Source organism: Castor canadensis, chromosome 6 (assembly GCF_047511655.1).
Source record: "Castor canadensis chromosome 6, mCasCan1.hap1v2, whole genome shotgun sequence".
Lineage (NCBI taxonomy): Eukaryota > Metazoa > Chordata > Mammalia > Rodentia > Castoridae > Castor > Castor canadensis.
This window is the reverse complement of record NC_133391.1, coordinates 64,972,564-64,994,028: the sequence shown is the minus strand read 5'-3', so window position 1 is coordinate 64,994,028 and position 21,465 is coordinate 64,972,564. Positions and strand designations below refer to the sequence as shown.

Genomic DNA, 21,465 nt, shown 5'->3' with positions numbered 1-21,465 from the left:
AATAGCATATGTTTCAGAATTCTAGTCTTCATTCAAAAATCAGTAAACTCTAAAATTAAACGACTATTTATTCCTAGAAGGCCCAAATCAGTTCTAGAGAGCCTGAAACCCCATGTAAGGTTTTGTTTTGCATACACTGTTCATCCCCATCCCTTTGCTTGAGGAAGCCTATAGTCTTTAGGAAACAAAGTATGACTACAACTGAAATTATTCCACAGCATTCTTGCCCTCGAATTAGTAACAAACCTCATTTTTCAAATGAAGAATACATCCCCTTTCCCCTTTCCCACTAGTTTACAATAATGTGATTTTTCCTCAAGATGTCTAGGCACAACTGGTTTTTAAGCTGGAACAGTTAATGAAAGCAATAACGTATTTGAGGTCAGTCAGCTAGAAAAATGGACATGAGCCAAATCCCACATCCCAAACGTTCTGCCTCAATGGCATGTGAACAAAATGCCTGCTCTCCAACAGAAGCAAAGCAAAACGCTGGTAGACAGTTACCTACTGGAATTGAGAAGCCTGTCAGGAGCAGAAACACACACACACTCACACACACACACACACACACACACACACACTCCCTGTATAAGGCACAATGAGGCTCTTTTCCCACTAAGCACTCTGTGCACATACACTACAAGGCTTCCCCTGGAGATGCTGCTCTGGGAGAGCCAAGTTCAAAACAAGTAGATCAAGAGTAATTGCCCCGACTCCAAAGTAAGTAAGTAAAATTCTTAAAACCAGCTTCATTCAAGTCCTTTCAGACTAATGTCAGAAAATCACATGACAGCAATGAAGACGAATTCGTGGTGTCATGAGAACCTGCTAATTTTTGAAAACTACTATTTCCTTGTTAGGAATGTAATGTTTTGTGTATTACAGTGGCTGCTCATTTTTTAAGGCAAAGAAGAAAGAAAAAAGGAGCAGGAAGTAGACACAGTTATGCATGCAGCAATAAGTTAGCCAGAAAACTTAAATTTTAACTGAAATTTATGAAAGCAACTGTATTATATAGCATTCTATCATTACATGTTGATGATAATTAATATGGGGTTTTAGGTACAGCCTGCTGAAAGTACAAAATACCATTTTAGAATTACAATCATAGCAAATTGAAGACAAATTATATATCATGTTATAATTTCATATAATCATGCATTTTCATTTATTACATATTTATCTCCCCAATGTTATCTCAGCATGTACTCATTATTTCCATCTCAGAATTTAGAAACAAATAGATATGTTAGCATCAAAAATACAAATTTTAGAACTGAGTTAAAATCAGCAGGTAGTAAATTTTAGTCACCAAGAAAGAATGATAGATAAATCAAGTTTTAAGACAGAAATTAAAATACAATAGCTATGCTACCACAACTGCCTTCCTAAAGTGAAGAATCTAAATTCTGGCCTTTTACTATGGAAAATGCATTCACATTCACAAAAGTATGAGGATCAGATTATTGCAATCTCCTTTCCAAGTACTTTTCTTTATACTCAATTAACAACAGTTCTATATATAATCCATGTACAGATTTAACAGGAACTGTCTGAATGAACTGGATTTGGAATCCACACCAGGTTCTGCTCAGGATGAAAACGGAAATGGTGGCCCAGGGTAAACTTCAGACAAGAGGCCCATAGAGCAAAAACATCTCGAGACAGACAGCAGCAGGTGGGAACTTACCACTGGAGCAGTTGGTCCCACCCCAGCCAGGCTCACACTGACAGGTGTTTGGAGCAATGCAGCGACCATGGACACATTTATCAGCACAGTGGGCTGTCAGAGAGAAAATCAATCAAATAAGGAAAGTTGGCACAAGAAAAAAAAAAGCCAACAACACAGCTGTTGCACATCCTAGGCTCAAGTATCACTTAAAAACAACACGCATGCTTGATAATTTTCTTCAATCCATTCCTCAGTCCTCTTAAAGTCTACTGAGTAACCAAACAATGCCCTTTCTTATTTTGATATCTCCAAATAAGCTCCTCCATTTCTTCTGTTTAATTCTACTTCACACTAAATTAAGGAAAAAGTTACAAGGAAAATTGTCTAATCCACTTTAAAAAAGATGTATCGGTGAGTACCAAATATATCTGCTTTGTTTTGGGAGGGGTGTATGTGGAAAAACAAACCACAGTGCAAGATATCAGGAATCCAGAGTGACAGAGTGGACCAGAAGGCAATTCCCTTTATATAATATATTCACCAGAAATGATGCTCAACTGTCTTTGCAAACACATTATTCACAACCATGACACAGCAGAATTGCACACCCTTTTGCTGTTGAGGAGAATATTTGAAAAATGTCACCCAAATCTTTGGGAAATATTACATCTCAATCCTCATTCATCAGTGATTATCTTAGCTGTGATCCAACAATTGAAGGCAAGGGAGCATCATCACCGACATGAATGCACAGATTGTCAGATGAGTGACTTCCAAAAGCAGGGTTCAGCTGGCTGACAGAAAAAGGCATCAACAATATACTGGGCTGTACAGTAGCCTTAGAGCCTGCACACTGGATATGTGTTCTTTAATATGCCTTGACATGTGATTAATTGTGAGAGCAACTTGTAGGAGTTTGGGGCTCCAAATTTTTATTTAAGAATGGGATAAGGTACTCTGTGCTTTAGACATATTTTATTGACTTAGGTCTTATTACAAAAGTAAAACATATTTTTTGCCCAAACATATAAAATACCATTAAGAAAAATAAACCTTATTTCCGTTTCCACAAACTAGTAACATTACTGTGGATGTTTTCAGGAGTTTTTGTTCTATGTACTTTTCTCCTCAAAAAAAAATCATCATAATTTTCAAATTGCTTTTGTATTTAATGTGAGAAAATATATCCATGTCATTAAATAGTCTTTCATACATTTTATCCACAATTACATATATAGTGTACATACTGTGTACAGTTAACATATATTATATATAATATACATACAAAATGAATGTATATCTAGATCCAAAATAGTGATCACATCTCAGATTGTGATCTTAGACCTGAAGAGACATATATAAGGGAAAGTCATTTTAGATGAAGGCAGAACAAAAGCAAGTAGTAGAAAGGAACACCAATGGACATGGGAAGTTCTGTTTGGGTGCAGTGAATGGGAATAGGAACAGTAGAGAAAGAACTTGAAAAACAAACTGTCAGTGCTTCATTCTGAGACTTAACCAGGAATAGTTCCACTTAAAGGTAAAATTTGCTACAAGAAGCTGCAAGCAGAGGACACCACAATGGAATAAAATGATCACAAGTTTCAGGAAATACAGTCTTGCTTGCTGTCACCAGAATAAGCCTGCAGAACCATGTGACCAAGTCACCAGGATGCCAGGCCTGGTGTACTTGGGATCCTGAACCAGAGTAGTTTTCTGACGCTAGAGTTTCAAGGAAGTAGTTGGTAACCTGGTAATACTGATTGAGACAGTTAGATATTTAATTTTAATTAAAAGCACAACCTGCTTATAGCATATGAACATGCCAGCCCTATAACATGCTGACTTATTTTTGCTGCTGAGTTAAGTCAACATGTACCAACCCTAGGGTTCAGTGTCTGCTTCCATCTCTATGCATCTGTTTGTTTGAACTTGTGGATATCATTCGTTTGTAATGCCACAGCTCTCTCTTACTGTTTCTTTAAAATTTAGGTATGCACACATCTAAAGTCAGCCACCTACCATACTCTAGTGTGCCAGGTCCAGGTAAATGTCATAGGAGGCTGGGCTAATGTGTAGGACATGTTTTAGATACTGAAACACACTGTGTCATCATACTGAGCTATAGGGTAGCAAGTGCAAGAGGAGTTTCCCCATCTTACTCAAGTGCTGGGACCCCTTGTTAGCTTCTCATTATCAGAGAGCTTTGTCTCAATTGCCTCATGAACTGGTGATATCTAGGTCTGAAGCTATTGTTAGTGTCAGTTTAGAAATGTCTCCTCTTTCAAGATATTAAAATATGCGAAGTTCTGTTTATATATCCTTAGAAATTTTAGAAATTAGATAATATTTCTCTTTAATATGAGATAGGACTTCCTTGATATTGTGCATGTAAATCAAAACACAGAAACTGGATGTGGTAGCTGATGAAAGAAACTTCATCCATATCTTAAAATTCTAATTTTTTTGTTATATGCTAGTTTTCTCCAATTAATTTTACAGTGAACAAATGTTATGGAGTTAATTTATATTGGTAAAAATGCTCCTTTATTTTTATATCTTGGGAATCCATAAGATTCTATATGGCAAAAGAATTAATTCTGCCTCTTAAGAATTTGAAAATCTCTTGGTTCCCAAGAAGCTGGATGGAAGGAAGATGTTTGGATAGTGTATAAGTTTGGGTGGTCTCATTTTTTGCTTGCCCTTTCTTCTCATCTTCCATTTTTTTCTTTCTTTATCTTCTTTTTCATTTTCTTAGCATTCTTCTTCTTTCTCTCCCCACCAACTACTTCTATGATCTGGTACCATAGAGAGTATAGATTTAAATTTGATTTTAGTTGTAGCTGTGTTGGCTCATAACCCCATGGTCACCTTCTATAATTTCCACTATACCACACAAGTTGACTAGTAAGAAAAGGCTGAGCAAGCAGGCCTAGCATCTTTGCTCCAATATCAAGAAAACAATTATTAAAATGGATAAATAAATGAGTATGCCCCAGAGGGTAGAGAATCAGAATTGCTTATGCTTGGATCTCAATCCATTGCTATTAATTGTTCTTAGTTTGCCAATTCTGAAAAAAGGATAATAAATAAACTTCTATGTACAGAATTAAAGGAGTTCTGCTTTGGAATGCTTTCAGGTTGTGAAAAAATCATACAAAAGTTCTCATGTTTGATTCATGATAGGATAACTTTTTTGTCTTTATAAAGGAATTTGGGGAAGTCCAGTCAATTATAACAATTTTTTAATCTTGTGATGATAATGTTAAAGTATAAATTACTTTTAGAAAATTCTTGAGCTAACATTTGGCCAAAGTTTGAAACAAAATGGATCATTAGCAGAAAACACATTTGCCTGAAAGTTAATTAAGAATGGGAAGGGGAAATTGCTTTCCTAGTGATTTCTTTTTTCTTAATTAAAGCTCAAGCCAATGGAATCACCTCTGATCATTGAATCCTAAAGTCAAATAATGGTATAAATGATTTTCATGGTGAAGACACTTCACACAGCACTACGCCCTGTCATTCAAGTGCCATCTCTGCTCCATGCTCTTTTCTACCATCTATGGACTCTTATCTAGCAGCAGTCCTCACCAAGGACAAGATTGTCAAGAGCAAAGGAAAGCAACAGAGGACAGAGTAAGACACAGGACTCTGGTCCTACGATGCTTCAACTCACCAAGGGGCAGGAACACTGACTAATGAATCTGTAGTGACACTAACCCTGTCTAGGAGATCAGCTGAGTTAGATCCCCACTCTAGCCTCATCTTTCCTCACTCAGCTTTAGATGTCACTTACTCCGGATTGGGCTTCCATGACTAACATGGGAAACTGAGGTAGGTTAGAGATATAAATTAGCCATGTATAAAATGTGAAGGGAACTAGGAAAGAAGAAAGGGAAATGAGTTCACCTTAACAAATGTTTAAGAGCTCACCTCTCAAGCATAGGTACAAAAGATCCATCATAAGTGTGCTCTCCCCTCCATGGGAACAAAGTCATTTTACTCCTTATCCACATTCTTTCTTCTTATTTTTAAAAGGGTCATTAAAACTAAAATAACCCTAGCAAAGATGGTCTACCCAATATGATTGCTTTTTCTCAACTCTCTTTAGGAAAATCATTAGCCAGGCACCAGAGACTCATGCCAACACAACAGAAAAAGCTAGGTATGTGACATGTGCCTACCATCTCAACTACAAGGAGAAGCGAAAAACAAGAAGGCAGTGGTCCAGGCTGGCCTGGGAAAAAAGCTAGACCCTGTCTCCCAAATAACCAAAGCAAAATGGGCTAGAGTTGTGGCTCAAATGTAGAGTGCCTGCCTAGCAAAAACTAAACCCTGACTTCAAACCCTAGTACCACCAAAAAAAAAAAAAAAAGTCATTAAATATTGTAGTCTGTTTTTAGTAGCCTGAGACAAGATATAAGCTGAATCTCTACCCACCCTTACTCAGTAGCCTGCTGTAGGCACATCAGGCTGAAAGGGCCAACCAAGGCATCTTCTCCCCTAAGAACCAGGAGACAAGAGACATTGATGAGATGAACAGGGCATGTCTTTGAAGTGAAGACTGAGGACAGTCTGTCTGCCTAGTAGACAGGTGAGGACTGACATGATGACCCTGGAATCCACTCTCATTAGGCTCCTGTTTCAGCCTGAGTCCCTAAAGCCATTTAAATCCCATTATGAATGCCAGCGCTCTCATTCCTTTCACTTGTAAATACTTGGCTCTATACTGATAGCCATTAGCTGCAATCAAGTGTTTTTTCTTCTCCTACATATATTTCCCTTTGGATTTACACCTAGGGATAAAGAAAATGTGAAAGGAGGAGGGCAGACAAAAGACTCCTTTATAACCCAGTTATGTCACTAAACACAATTTGCACTATTGCTCCTAAAGAAATGATACAATAAATTCATTTAAACTAATTGGAAAATGATTCTAGGGCCAAAGTATTTCTTGAAGATAACTGTTGAATAGAAATAAGCCTCTAGCTAATGTATCTTTTTTCAGCAGTTCCTTTTATTCTGATGTTGCAAATAAGAGTGTCTTAAGTTACACATCTTGTTTATCTCATTTATTCTGTGAGTTGCTACAGAGGAACGTAGATTTTTAGAGTCAAAGGTCCCTTTACTGGACATCACTCTTGCATTTTTTTCAGGCTAGAAAAATGGAATAATTTCCCCTAATATTAATAGCTGGTATTAAAAACAGAAGTAGCTTAAACCTTGGTCTCTTGACTCCCAATGGACCAACACTTATGGTGGGTTTTAAAGAGAATGAAAGGAGAGCAAGGGTAAAAAGGATAGTAGAGGGGGTGCTGGTTCAGCTACTAAGGTAGGTATTCCATATGGCTAGGGTCCAGGAGTCTGAAGATTCAAAGGAGGAAAAGTGAGACAGCTAATAGAAAGTTGGCTTCCAGGTAAACTTTCTCCTTCCCATATTTTTGCCTGAGGTCAATAAACATGAAACCTTTACAAAATCTAATTACTACCACAACGTTCAGTGCAGAAAGGAATCTTTTTGTTTTCATGTTTCCAAACACTACTTTGTAGCCTAATATATTGTGCTTGTTTATAAAAAGGAAGGGAAAACTTTTCCTTCAGTTTAATATTTACTGATGTACCAGGCATGTTGCAAAGCACTACAGTGCATTCAGAGATGGTAAACTAGGAACTCTTAGTCTTCAGAGGAAGTCAGATATGAGAACCGAAACCAATAAACTCAGAGAACCATGGGAGATAATAACAAAGGTATTAGCAAAATGCTGTGAGAGCATATTAAATGATTCCACTTAAATGAAATGAATAGGAAATGCTACACAGAATATATTAGTTATCTCAGGCTAGGTAAATGTAGGGTGATGACTTTTGGGTACAGAGTTTTTTGAAATGATGAGTATGTTTAAAAATTGATTGCATGATGTTTGTACAACTCTGTAAATATACTAAAACCAATTGAATGGCATACTTTAAGTTGTTGTGTTGTATGATATGAGAATTATATGTCAAAAAAGCTGTCACAAAAATACTGTGAGAAGTGAGGAAAAGAAGTAACTAATTCAACTGAGGTGACATCAAGGAGAATCTCATGACAAAGAGAACATTTGAGCTAAAGAAATGGACACCTTTACAAAAAAAGTTTCAGGGAAGAGCTGCCTCACACTCCATCCTCCTTGTACCCCATCCCCAAAGTTGCAAAATTTATTTCTTAAGGGCAGGAATCTTACTCCACAGCTACCAGTGAACCACAAAAGTGAGTACATAGATGGATGATCTGTCATGGAAAGAGCAAAAGAATATTAGGAGCCTAAGAGTTTGAATGCAGTAAGTGTAATGGGAAATATATCCATATTTAAAATTCTTCTTCTTCCATTTCTGATAGGGCCTTGTATCTCTTCAGGACAGGTACAAGGAGCTATTCCTGGTGGTGTCTTTGGCAAACATTGCTAATCATTCACCCAATCTATTCTTCCCTCCACTCTTATTCACAGCACCCCAATTTTGCCAGGAACAAAAATGTACCAGCAGTGAACTACATTTCTTGGCCCTCTTTCTAGATTAAAGTGTCCATGTGGAAAATAGTAAAATTAGATTCAGTTGGAAAGTCCGGTTTTCCTTCTCTTCCTCCTTTTTGGTCCAAGAACAAATAACTAAATTTTGCAAAATGCATCAGACAACTCTGAGAAAAGGGACAAAAGAAAGAACCATGGAACCTTGTACTCTGAATTCTTTCCATGGACGAATGAATGCCATGCACAACCTATTTCCACACTTCTCCTCAGTTGAGGATAATAAAACCTAGTATGTATAGGTTTCTGGTTCAGATATTTATTTCATTCATCAAAACATGATTCCTAACTAGCACATTGTCCCTCTGGTAGGTATTTTGGGTGAGTTTATTACTAAATTAAATAAGCATCTACATTAGCAGGATGAACTGAGGGCCCACTTCTACAAGAAAGAGTTATAGAAATTCAACATTTCTACAAGACCTTTGAATTAAAGATGTTAAAAGCTAAGTCCAAATGAGATGGCCAAAAGCGAAATTAAAAACACTGCCATTGGTTAACCTCTCCCTGAAGCAGTATTTTAACTTAAATTATTATGTCAGAAGAGTTAAATATGTAACTATAAACCCTAAGACAACTACAAAACAAAAAACTTACATTGTAGCTAATACGTAAAAAAAAAATCATAGTAGAATTATAAATAATATTCAACCCAAAATAAGGTACAAAAGAGGAAAATGAGAACAAAAGACAGATGGGAAAAGAAGAATGCAAACCTAACCACATAACTAATCACATTAAAAATGAATGGTCTATTCATCTCACTTAAAAGGTAGAGATTGTCAGATTCCATTAAAAAAAAAAAAAGCAAGACTCCAGATATGCTGCTTATAAGAAATACATTTTAGATATAAAAACACAAATATGTTAAATGTAAAATAATTTTAAAAGACATGTACTAACATTAATTTAAAAGCTGGAGTAGTTGCATCAATACGAAAGAAGATTTTAGAGCAAAGACAATTAACAGATAATGAAGATCATTCCATAATGATCAAGAATTAAACTCATCAAAATAAGATAACAATCCTAAGCACCTGTGCCTCTAATAACATACTTTCACAAGCTGTAATTAGAAATTGAGGTAATTAAACTGACGGACTTGAATGACCAGTCTCAGTAATTGATGTAAAAAATAATCAGAAAATCAGGAAGATATACTAGATTTTTGTCTAACCGTTTCAACCTAATTGACACTATTGAATCCATTAAGAAATTTTTATTTTATCGTTTTTACACTTACTCACATATGTATACATTGTTTGGGCCGCCTCCAACTCCCCACCCCTATCCCTGCTTCTAGGCAGAACCTGTTCCGCCCTCTTGTTTTCCAATTTTGTTGAAGAGAAAGCATAAGAGATAATAAAAAAAAATAGTGCTTTTGCTAGTCTGAGATAAAGATAGCTATATGGGGAGATTCCTCTCCCTGCTTCCATGCACATGTGTATTACAGCCCACATTGGTTCATTTCTCCCAGATCTCTTCACTACTTCCTGGTCCCCTTCCCATAGTGACCTCTGCCAGTTTAAGATTACTGTATTTGCTCCTCTACAGTGAGCACATCAACCACATTCAAGTTTTAGGTTTCCTTCCCTTTCCCTATTCCCCCCATGCACGTTCTCCCCTTAGTGTGTGACCCATGTCCTATAATATTACTGCATTTGTTTTAGGTCTATAATCCATATATGAGAGAGAACATGTGACTTTTGGCCTTCTGATCCTGGCTAACCTCACTTAAGATGATGTTCTCTACTTCCATCCATTTACTTGCAAATGACAAATTTTCATTCTTCTTTGTGGCTGAATAAAATTTCATTGTGTGTAAATACATTTTCTTAATCCATCATCAGTAGTTGGGCATCTTGGCTGTTTCCAAAGCTTAGTTACTGTGAATAGTGCTGCAATAAACATGGGTGTGCAGGTGCCTCTATTTTCAGTTTTTTAAGAAGTCTCCATATTGTTTTCCAGAGTGGTTGTACTAGTTTACATTCCCACCAGCAGTGTATGAGGGTTCCTTTTCCCCCACATCCTTGCCAAGATTTGTTGTTGGTGGTGTTCTTGATGATAGCTATTCTAACAGGAGTGAGGTGTGGTTTTGATTTGCATTTCCTTTATGGCTAGAGATGGTGAGCATTTTTTCATGTGTTTTTGGCCATTTGGATTTCTTCTTTTTTTTATGGTGGTACTAGGGTTTGAACACAGGGCCTCACATTTGCTAGGCAAGCATTCTACCACTTGAGCCACTCCATCAGCCCCTGGATTTCTTCTTTTGAAAAAGTTCTGTTTAGTTCAGTTGCCTACTTCTTTATTGGTTCATTGATTTTGGGGGAGTTTAGTTTTTTGAGTCCCTGTATATTCTGGTTATCAGTCCCTTATCTGATATATAGCTAGCAAAGATTCTCTTACCCTCTGTAGGTGGTCTCCTCAATTTAGAGACCATTTTGTTGTCGTTGTGCAGAATCTTTTTAATTTCGTGTAGTCCCATTTGTCTATTCTTTCTTAGTTGCTGGGCTGCTTGAGTTCTACGGAGGAAGTCCTTGCCTATACATATTGCTTGCAGAGTATTCCCAGCTCTTTCATGTACTAACTGCAAGGTTTTGGGTCTGATATTAAGGTCCTTAATCCACTTTGAGTTGATACTAGTACAGAGTGACAGGCAAGGATCTAGTTTCAGTTTTCTGCAGGCAGATAACCACTTTTCCCAGCAACATTTGTTGAAGAGGCGCCTTTGTCAAAAATAAGGAAGGTATAGCTACATGGATTCATATCCTGGTTCTTCATTCTGTTCCACTGGTCTTCATATCTGTTTTTGTGCCAGCACCATGCTGTTTTTATTGCTATGGCTCTGTAGTATAGTTTGAAGTCAGGTATTGTGATACCTCCAGCATTGCTCTCTTTGCTCAGTATTGCCTTGGCTATTTGCCACAACAGAAGAATGTGTATTCTTTTTCCAGTGCACAAAGAATAGTTAGATCACATTCTAAAGAATCAAACAAGTCATGGCAAATTTTAGAAAATTTATGGCAAAAAAGTATGTTTTCTGATCACAATAGAATATACTTAGAAATCAATAGCATAAAACTATCTGGAAAGCCCAAAATTTGAAAACTAAATAGTGTGCTTCCGAATAATTCCAAATCAATGAATAAATCACAAAGAAAACTGAAACTATTCTGAAGTGAGTGTGGATCACATAATGCAATGAGCTTCTGTAGAAGCAGCATGTGGGGAAATTTTCCTAGTGCTAAGTGCTTACATTATGAAAGAAGAAAGGTCTCACGTTAATTATCACAGCTTCCACCTTAAAAGACCAGAAAATGAAGAGCAAATAAAGAAAAAGAAAGAACATAACAAAATCACAGCAAAAAATCAATGAAATAAAACATAAAAGCAAAAGAGAAAACTAATAAATCCAAAATCTGTCTTTGAGATCAATAAAATGGGTCAGCTTCCAGCCAGACTTACCAAGAAAAAGACACACATGTACAGTTCATTTGATGTCAATTTTATCTCATTAAAGCTGTTTAAAAACATAAGCAGAGTATAAGGAGAATGTGCAGAGAGGAGCAAAGAACTCCATAAATACAAAAAATAGGGCAGAGAAAAATAAAAGCTGAGCTAATATTAAAATACTGTACACAGTGTACCATTTTCTTTTTTGCAGCACTGGGAATCACACCAGAGCCTTGCACATGCTGGATCAACACTGTACTACTGAGCTACATCCCCAGCCCTATAGGATTTATTTTGTTTATTTATTTTAACTTCATTAGCATATAATAGCTGTACAGGGAGGTACATTGTGATATTTACGTATGTGCTTACAATATATCTAAGATTTACCCCCTCCATCATTCTCCCTCTTCTCTTCCCCTCTTCTTAGAACAATTTCAACAGGTTTCATCTATGAAATAAATGAATACAAAATACATCCACTGTATTCACCTTCATTCCCCCTTTCCTTATGCCCATCCCCCTTCCACTGATAGTAACCCCCAAAAGACCTATTTTACCCTCCTACCCTTCATTTTTTTTAAGTTTATATTGATGGCCCAAGGAAGTTTTGCCTTAGTACTTCAAGCCTGTATATATCATGCTTTAATCAAACTCTGTTACTTGCTCTTTATCACCATCCCAACCCTGAAGTTTTGAAAACTGACTGTGTCATGGTGAAAAGGTTCTCAAATACCTATAAAGGCATTGGCTTTAGACACACTCAAGAAATATATTTGGGGAAATTCTAACATTAAAAATCACATTGTGATGTTCTACTAAGCTTTTACAAAGTAAATGACTTACACTGAAAGGAAAGTTTGTGTTGAAATAGACTATTGTAATGGATCCCCATAAGAGATTGAAATACCATCTGTGGAGTGTAATCCTATTCATTTATCTGAAAATGGAAAGAGTTTCAGCTTAATTCTACACTTGCATAAGCAATGCCTATTTTGGCCGCAATTCTCACATTGTGTTTCTTTATGTTGAATCGGATTTGAGTAACGTAAGTACTATGCTTCTAAAGAACCAAATTTTCAAAATGGTAACCAATGCCGGAATAAACTTTAGTTTGCTTAGTAGAAATTCCTAACAGCTCAGCCTACAACATGTCTGGTGATACAACCACAAACTGATTGAATTTGATGAGGACCTAAAAATGGTACAAATACAGTTTAGAGAAGAGACCAGATTCAAGACAAATTTTTCCCTGCTGATCCTGCCATGCCTATGCCCATGAGGAAAGTGCAAGAATTCTACAGGAAGTGCCACCTCAGGCTCTTCTGTTTTTAGAATGGCATTTCTCTCTGTCTGACCACTCTCTGTGGAGCCTTGGAATTCTTTCTTAACTATTCTTTCTACAGCGCATTTCCACCACATGCATCTTCCCTGGTCTGCTCTATTTCATCCTGCTGACACTTGTTTCCAGACTCTCTGCTTCCGATTATCCAGCACATCTGAATCACACATTAGTAATAAAGGCTGGCCCTAGAGAAATTTCAGAGGGCAGTGAGGTCACAGTTGGGTTACCACTTTTCCCGCTCAGTGTCCTTGCCCTCCTCCCCTTTAGTGGTGGCCCTTGGAAATTCCCTTTTGAACTCTGGGCCCTGCAAGCTCTTTCTACTCTCCTTTTCTGTCTACACTGGCTTGAAAATAAATGGAGTCTTTGTGTCCAAGGGTCAATGACTAATAGTAACAGCTAAGGTTATATCCCTTGTCCAGAACCTTTGCTTTTTAGTATGAAAGCCTTAAGCCCAATATATAAATTGAATGGTAGAAGTTCTTCAAAAAAGGACAACAAAGCAGGCCCTAGAAACTTTTGTTTTGTGGGATTTTCCACAAAAACCCGGGGAACACAAACTCAAATCCCTTCCGGGACCAGATGGATGGATAAATTAGAGGAAAGTTGCACGTCAGGTAGGGTCTGGGGAAACTGATTGTCATCCGTCTCCTGTCCAGTACCACAGGAATGTCAAGCCAGTATAATCAATCTGCTGATTCTGCCATGGAAGATGAAGGTCCCAAGACACTGTCTGAACCAAATTATAAGCCAGGCACAGTGGCATGTGACTGTAGTTTCAGCTACCCAGGAGGCTAAAGCAGGAGAATCATTTGAGCCTGGTAGTTTTAGGCCAGCCTGGGCAACCTACTAAGTCCTCTCTCAAAAAAGAAAGAAAGAAAAAGAAAATCTAAAACATGATTGTACATCAGATCCTTTAGCTAAAACCTTCTCTTTCTTCACCTGTTAAAACAGAAGATTGTCCTTAAAAAGACTGAATCCCTTAAAGCAGTGCTTTCTAAATTGAGTAGGTTCTGAGTACTGTTTGTTCCATCATGTTCGGTGGGGGAGAGGGAGGAAGAGAGAATTCCACGGTCAAGTAAGTTTAAGACATGCTTTTACTACAAGCATTCCCGAGTAATAAATTAGAGTAATCTTCAAGAAAGGGTTCAGCACACAGCACTTTCCAAAGTAATTGGATAATACAGCAATGAATTCCACAGGAAGGATACTCCATAGCTCACAAGCACAGATAATGCTAGGACTAAACTTGGAGGAAACCTGTTCTCCTGGAATCAATAAGTAGGTTCCACCTGTGGTGGCACATTTCTTTTGCCCCTCAATCCCATACTAAAGGTAATAAATTCGCTTAGTTATTGTTTGTAAGCATAAACATCCATTAGTCTGGCACCATGTCTTTAAGCTTGCCATATCAGCCTTTGCCATTCCAGGGCCTAGCTGGTCAGGCAGTACTTCCTTGGAATGAAGCTGTCCTCTTAAACCAAATTCAGAAGTCTGTTGTTCTATGTGGAAGTTCTCCTGGATCTCTAGATGATTTCCCTCAAATCTTCTAGAATCATTTACCTTGGAAAAAAATAGGTCTGGAACTTAGGATATTCCTACAGCTAAAGGAAATAATGTCAATGCAGGATTGATTCTGTTGATGCATCTATTTCTCCCTTTCTCCCTTTGGCATCTCTGTGTGTGGTCCAGATGGATGGCCTAGGTTTACCACTGGCTTATCAGTAAAAACGCTTGTAGTCCCATTCCAGACTAAAAAAAAAAAATGCAACTTCTGTCACCACCTGGCCACGTCAATGTTGTGTGGTTGTTCACTTAGGTCAAAATATGGTTTTTTCCATTATTTTTAAATTACTTTGCCCTCAAAAGATTTCAACCGTAGCCCAATAAAAATTGCTTCTCAGTCTGGGCTTTTATATTAGCTATTATCTGTCCCTGCAAAGGTATTGCATAAATTAGCAGGCCTGTAAAATTCCTACCTGTCCTGCAAAGATTGCAATTTCAGGAACTCACTTTCCAGAGATAAGGTAAGGATTTTTTTCACTGTTTCCTTTCTTCTATTTTCCATGGGACTCTAAAGTCAGGCTTTCTTATGCAAAAACGAGCAGCAGGCATGATTTCCGCCTGATTAAATTGGGGCTATCTTGAATTCATAGTGGATTTTTTTAGATTAAATTATAGTTTCTATTTATAAAATCCAAGTAGTAAGGAAACATTAACAACAGTACAACAGCAAAGGTGTCCTGCATTATTTATTAGATCCTGTCTTCACTATAAGCAGAATCCAATCACCCAAACATGAAAAACAGAAGTTTAGGTTGCAAAAGATGTGTGGGAAAATTGCAATATCTGCTGGTGTGGTGTGTGGACAAAGAGCCTTTCCCTGCATTTACTTATAGGTGCCTCTGAGCTGCATCGGACTCCATAGCAACCGTCAACAGGGTCCCTATGGAAACAGGAAAAAATCCACTGCCAGTAGTAGGAAGGGCATCATGGGTAGGTGTACTTATGAACTTACCATCTGATTGTTGTCTATAGCCTAGCCTAACAAGATCATCTCACTTTATCTCTACTCAAAAAAAGGCTCCTCAAATGGAGTCTACAGACAAAGGTTTTTTGAAAGTATTTGACAAGATCACAACATTATTATTAAATAAGCCGGTGAGATTCAAACACACCCAGAACAGAAGGCTGTATCTGCCTTGAACTTAAAAGTGGGGTACTCCTCTTCTCCTTCAGCTCTCACCTTGCTGCCTAAATCCACCAGAGAAGCCCCTCTCTACCTGAAACAGCCCTTTGCCAAAGGCTGAATCTTCATGTTGCCCAGTGATCCAACTCCTGAAAACACTGGACCCACGGCTTTTCAGCAAGAAAAGACTCAAATGACACAAAGCCTGGATAAAGGATGACTTATATCCTTATCTCATCTCTGGAGATGGGGAGTGCACCTAAGTGCAGCCCTTCCCCAAAGCCTTGTCCAGTTGGCCAACATGCCAAACCTGCAAACCCCACTCCCAATTGGACCCTCCTGTGGCTAAGACTGGGGCAGAATGTGGTTGTTGAAAATTCTTTTTCATCCCTTAGACAAAATGTGAACAATATGATCCAAGTGACGCTGACAAATATTCCTGCTCACAAAGAGTAAACTAATTTTTCCTGGGAAAACTGCAAGAATGGTAAATACGAATTCTCAGTTAAATGGCAGAGGTAGGTATACTAGTCACCCGTAGCCAAGTGAATGATTTTGGAGCCATAGTTGGTATTTTCATGGTTTAAGAGGTCCAGAATGCCACAGAATGCAGATGGTCTCTTACCATCTGCCCAATGGTGGGGCACTCAGGTGACCCACTACCACTCTGGATCACTCTACTCTTCCTTTCTTAGCCCAGACATGGCCCCAGAATCCTTCTAAACACAATGTTTCAGGAAGTCACTTCCAAGAGATGGCACCCCCTTTCCTAAACAGGAAGGTTTTTGTTACTTGTAGTCTAATATAACAATATTCCAATACAAAAGAAAAAAAAAGAAGAAACAGGGTAAATTGTATGGATTATATAGCAAACAGCCTAATGTGGTTCTCCAAAATGCTACCTGTGGCCTATAAGGGTCATAGCAGGAAAAGAGCCCAGGGTAAGTGAGGGGCAGGTGTTTGTAAGCCCTTGCCCTAATGCCTGGGTTTAAGCCCCACTTGCTTTCTGAAAGCATGACATTCAAACAAGAGCAGAGTTCATCTGTGGAGCTATTTTTTTCATATAAAAACACCAACCACAGTTCCAGCTCCTTAGTTACCTACAGCCAGTTCAGTGTTACATAAAGTTGGCCAAGTTAAAAATCAGCTGTGAATATTTATTCACTGCTCTGATAATTGATTGTCACACTCCTCTCTGCTAAGAACAGGAAATCATATACAGTGCAGTGTGTGAGAGTTAAGGCTTCTTATTTACGGTTCCAGAGTTCTCTTAACAAGTGCCAAAGACAGGAGGGCACATCCATGGGAACTGATCTTTCACCATCTAAGCTGTCCCACAGGGCAAGAAAGTGGGTGACCCAGTCCCCAAGCCTTTTTCCTCTGTCTTCTTTGCAAATCACACAGCATAAGTGCCCCATTAGAACATTAACTCCCAGTTAGTGTTTGACTTCCAACTAAAAAATATAGAGGAACAGACTTGAGTCTACCCCAAAGGAAACAATAGGTCCTTTCCTTCATAGCAGCATCCAGCAGGGGGAAGAGAAGCCATCCAGGGCAAAGAAAATGAGAACTAGGCTGAAGAAAGAACCCCTGGACATCTATCTCCTTTGTCCATTCATGATTCTGCTGCAGGCAGCCCTGCTTACAAAGATCTGCTTTCTCTGCCATCAGCCAAGATGAAGCCAGGGGCATTGGAGTGAGAATGTACAGCTGTCCTTGTCCCTGGATTTACCAATCCCTCCCCCAGAGGACAGTTGCCAACTTCCCACTCTGCTTCTTCCAAGTCCCACGTAATCAAATCTATAGGCAATCTCCTATTTGCTAAGAGGTCAGTTTCCAAAGATGTGTTTGGGAACCTCCAAACATATTTTCCTGAAGTTGTAATGTTGAAGATAATGGTTAGGTTCCCTAGGGCCACCTCAAAGTTTCATTTACTGGAAAATGTTCCCAAATGATCTACAGTACTGGGGACCATGAGTCTCAACTCCTTCCCCTAGTCAACACATTCACGTTTCAGTTTGACTAAGAGCTCCTGTCACTGCCATGAGGTCTCTCACAGAGAGTAGGGAGCAGTGGGAGGAGATGAGAGACAAACCTGGCCCCCCAAGTTAGCCCTGGAGCTCAAACAGTTGAGGTCTTGGGAAAAAGAGGCCCTAAGGAACTTGGAGTTGTAGAGGTTGGGTGCCTCTGTGCTGATGAGGGTAAGTGGCTTGGAAGAGCCTAGACCTGCTTCTGGCTTCACCCCTTGTTATTCAAGGCTTAATCTCAAAATTGTCTGCTTTACCAGTCCCCCAAACAGCCTATTTATCTTTCCTTTTCCACTATCACCTGTTGTTTTCAATCAGTCTTTATGTGTTTCTGAAAGACGAATCATCTCACTTTATTTCCTAACCTGCTCCTGACCTTTAAGCCAATATGCAAATAGCTAAAAACCATAAAGATTTAACAAGATCAGCACTGCTAGTTAGTAAGGAAATGTGAAATAAGGTAAGGTGTTTGTTCCCCCCACCCCCAACAGATCAAAAGCAAAAATAATACCTAGTGTTGGTGAGAATGTAAGGAAATAGGCATGTAAGTTTTTATAACCTATCTGGACAGTCTATATCAAAAAACATTAATATGTGACTAGGTTGTTCTTGTCTCCTGATATCTATAATCCTCTTTGCATAGGAATATACTAGAAAGATGCCCTTGCAGCTTGGTGAGGCCATGCAGTTAAGTTCTGACCAATGAGATATAAGAGGAAATGGGTCACTTCTAGGAACCTTTTTTAGAAGACAGCTGGCATGGCCATTTGACTCTTTCTCCTACCTCTTTCATCTGTTGCTTGAAACCTAGATTAATGTGTAGAGGTCAATAATGGTATATGAAGATAAAAACCATCCCATAGAGATGGTGGAATAAAAAGGTAGAAGTTGCCTGGGCCCTCTACTGAAGTCAGTGCCCAATTATCGGTATCTCATAGCCAACTCTAATCCCACATCATACAATATGCATGCCCTATGCTATGGTTTGGATATGGGTTTAGTGTATTCTGTCAAAAGGGGTTTGTGTGTTGGAGGCTTGGTCCCAGGATGGCAATTATGGGAGCTGGTGTGAACCTTTAAGAGGTGGGGTCTAGTAGGAGGTCCTTGGATTGGTGAGGGTATGTGCTCCGTAGGATTGTGGTATTACTCACAGTACCCTGGGCAGTACTTATGACAGGGTTGTTGTAAAGCCTGACACTGGAGCCACTTCACCCCTCTGGCTTCCTGTCTGGTGATATGACTGATCACTCGCTCCTACATGCACTCCTACCATCATATAATGCAGCCAAGAGACTCTCACCAGGGCTGAGTCAATGCCAGTGTATGGTGAACACATATAAGATTGCTGTTGTTTGATGGATTGTATTGTGTTAAAGTATGGAAAATTGTTGTAATAAGAGTTATTAGATAGTGTGTGTTAGGACATAGAAACCAAGCCAGAGAATGACAGGCCGATATGCAAATGAGCCAACCCTAAGGTGGCAGTGCCAATAGCAGAAGCTATGCAGTCACCACTGGGTATATAAACTCAGAGCCGAAACCCAAACCTCACTAGCCTCCCAAATTCTGGAGACCGCACTGTCAGAGCCTGTCCAGAGCCTCTGACATAGAGGCAGCAGCCACTTGAGAGCATGCCCCTTCTCCGGAAGACACTGGGTGTTGCCAGTGAACTGTGAAACCAGACCCACAACCAAGAGTGGCCGAGAGGATTCCCTGGAGCTCTGCTGCACTCCCCTCATCAGCTGAGAAACCATCCCACGGTGAGCAAGGCTTGGGGACCAAGCCTGGCTGGCTAGGGTAGCAGAGGACAGGTATTAGGATCCATGGGAGAGTGCCGTGTAGATTTGTTTGAATAAAATCCTGTTCTCTGAAGTAAGAGTCTCCTGAGTACTGCTTACTTGTACTTGACTGGTAATGAACCATAAGTGCTTGCTACAGAGTGCTATTCCCTTGAACCTCCAGAATGGTGAGCTAAATAAACCTCTTTTCTCTATAAAGCAGCCTGTCTTGGGTATTTCATTACAGTTACACAAAATGGACTAGTATATTCTTTGTTGTAGAAATTCTACTTAAAATAGTTTATTTTATGAATTACTTATATGTGCAAAGAGATACACATATGTATCCACTAAACTATCTAGGTGGCTAACATTAGAATATATCAATACAGTAATACTCAACCACAAAAATGATTAACTTACTAGTCATGTAAATTAATGACTAATTTATTAGATGTAATGTATTTATAAGGAAATATATCCAGAATAAAATATTTTGATATAGTGCTGCTGAAGTGAGCAATTCATAAAAAAATATAAATAACAAAACAAGTTTAGCAAAGTATATGCATGGCATAAACCTATAAATTATTTTGTGTTTAAAGAAATGGAAAAATATCTTTAAAATTACACATCAAATGGGAGGACAATAAATAATTTTTCACCTGTTTTTCAGTTTCTTTACAGACAACAAAATGGTTTCTGTGAAAAATAATTTTAAAAATTTTTTAAAAGCTCCAACAAATTCCTGTCTTTTTTGAAGTAGCCTTGGTCTTTTACTTCTAATAACCAAAGTGATACAGGTGGGAGAGAAGCCAAAGGGGCTTTCCCTTCCTTCCACAGTCTATATTTCACTCCTACCCTTCTGTGTTGATAAGGGTAAAGGGCTTGGAAGAGCCTTCAAGAACACCAAGAGTGGTTTGGTCCTTGAGACTCTCACATGTCTGCTGATTGGAAGGGAAGAGAATGAAGAGAAACAAATGGAGGAGAGGAAAAGGGGAAGAAGAGAACCGAAGGAAGAAAGGAGTGATGGAAATAAAGAAGAGGAAGCAAGGAAGGAAAAACAGTGAGGAGGAAATAGACAGTACAGACAAAATCGGAGTATACATTAGGCTCATTTATGCTGCACATCTTTTTACCTTAGGAACAGGATCAGAATTCTAAATTAGAGAACTGTAAGGAATATTGAGCAAGTAGAGGGTGTGTAGAAAATGAAAAGATGGAAGGGCCTAGAGATTGCTGATATTTGTTATAAGAACTGCTAGTCTTGTAACTTCAGACTACACATGAGATGATCCCAAGGCAAGATGGAAGAAAGCAAGCAAGATGACCTTAGAGGCTGTGATTTCACTTCCAAATTAGCCATGAGTTTGCAAAATGCAATTGACATCATTTAACATTTACAAGAGAGGGATTCCAAGATGGCAGATAGAGGGAGGAAGCAGAAAGCAAGCCTCCTATAGTGAAATCTTGGAGAGACACTGGAGACACACTTTGCAGGCAAAATCACCCATGAAGAGGCAAAACTTTGACCCCTCCACACCTCCAGCCGGCGCAGAGAATCTCCACTTCACGTTAAACGGAGAAACAAGGAGGGCCCCTGGGCCGCCAGTCACCAGTGCCCAGATGGCTTGGGAAGATGTGGACAAGCTTACTGTCGATTAGTACACTAACGCTCCCTGTTTATACCTTTGAAACTTTCTTGTCTGATTCCTTGTTCTGTTTTTTCCTTCTTGTCTGTTTATTTGTTTTTCCCTTTTCTTTAACTTCTTGCTTTCCATCTCCGCTCACCCTTCCATTCTAAATATCACCATTGTTATTATTACAAGCTAGAAAATACTTAATTGCACACAGTACAGGGACAGTAACAACACCAAAGACTATGACGGAAAGACAGAAAAAACAGGGAAACCAGTTTCCCCACAGCAAAAAATT

The 21,465-nt window shown here is 38.7% G+C and overlaps 1 protein-coding gene across 4 annotated transcripts in view; it reads right to left on the bottom strand.

Annotated features, from left to right (window-relative positions):
* Positions 1 to 21,465, bottom strand: part of Megf10 (multiple EGF like domains 10) — a 164,364-nt gene that overhangs the window by 74,864 nt on the left and 68,035 nt on the right. For all 4 annotated transcript variants that reach the window (XM_074076610.1, XM_074076612.1, XM_074076611.1 and 1 more), the window contains exon 5: positions 1,691 to 1,783. In XM_074076610.1, coding sequence (XP_073932711.1) covers positions 1,691 to 1,783 — 93 coding nt within the window. The remainder of the gene's footprint in view (positions 1 to 1,690; positions 1,784 to 21,465) is intronic.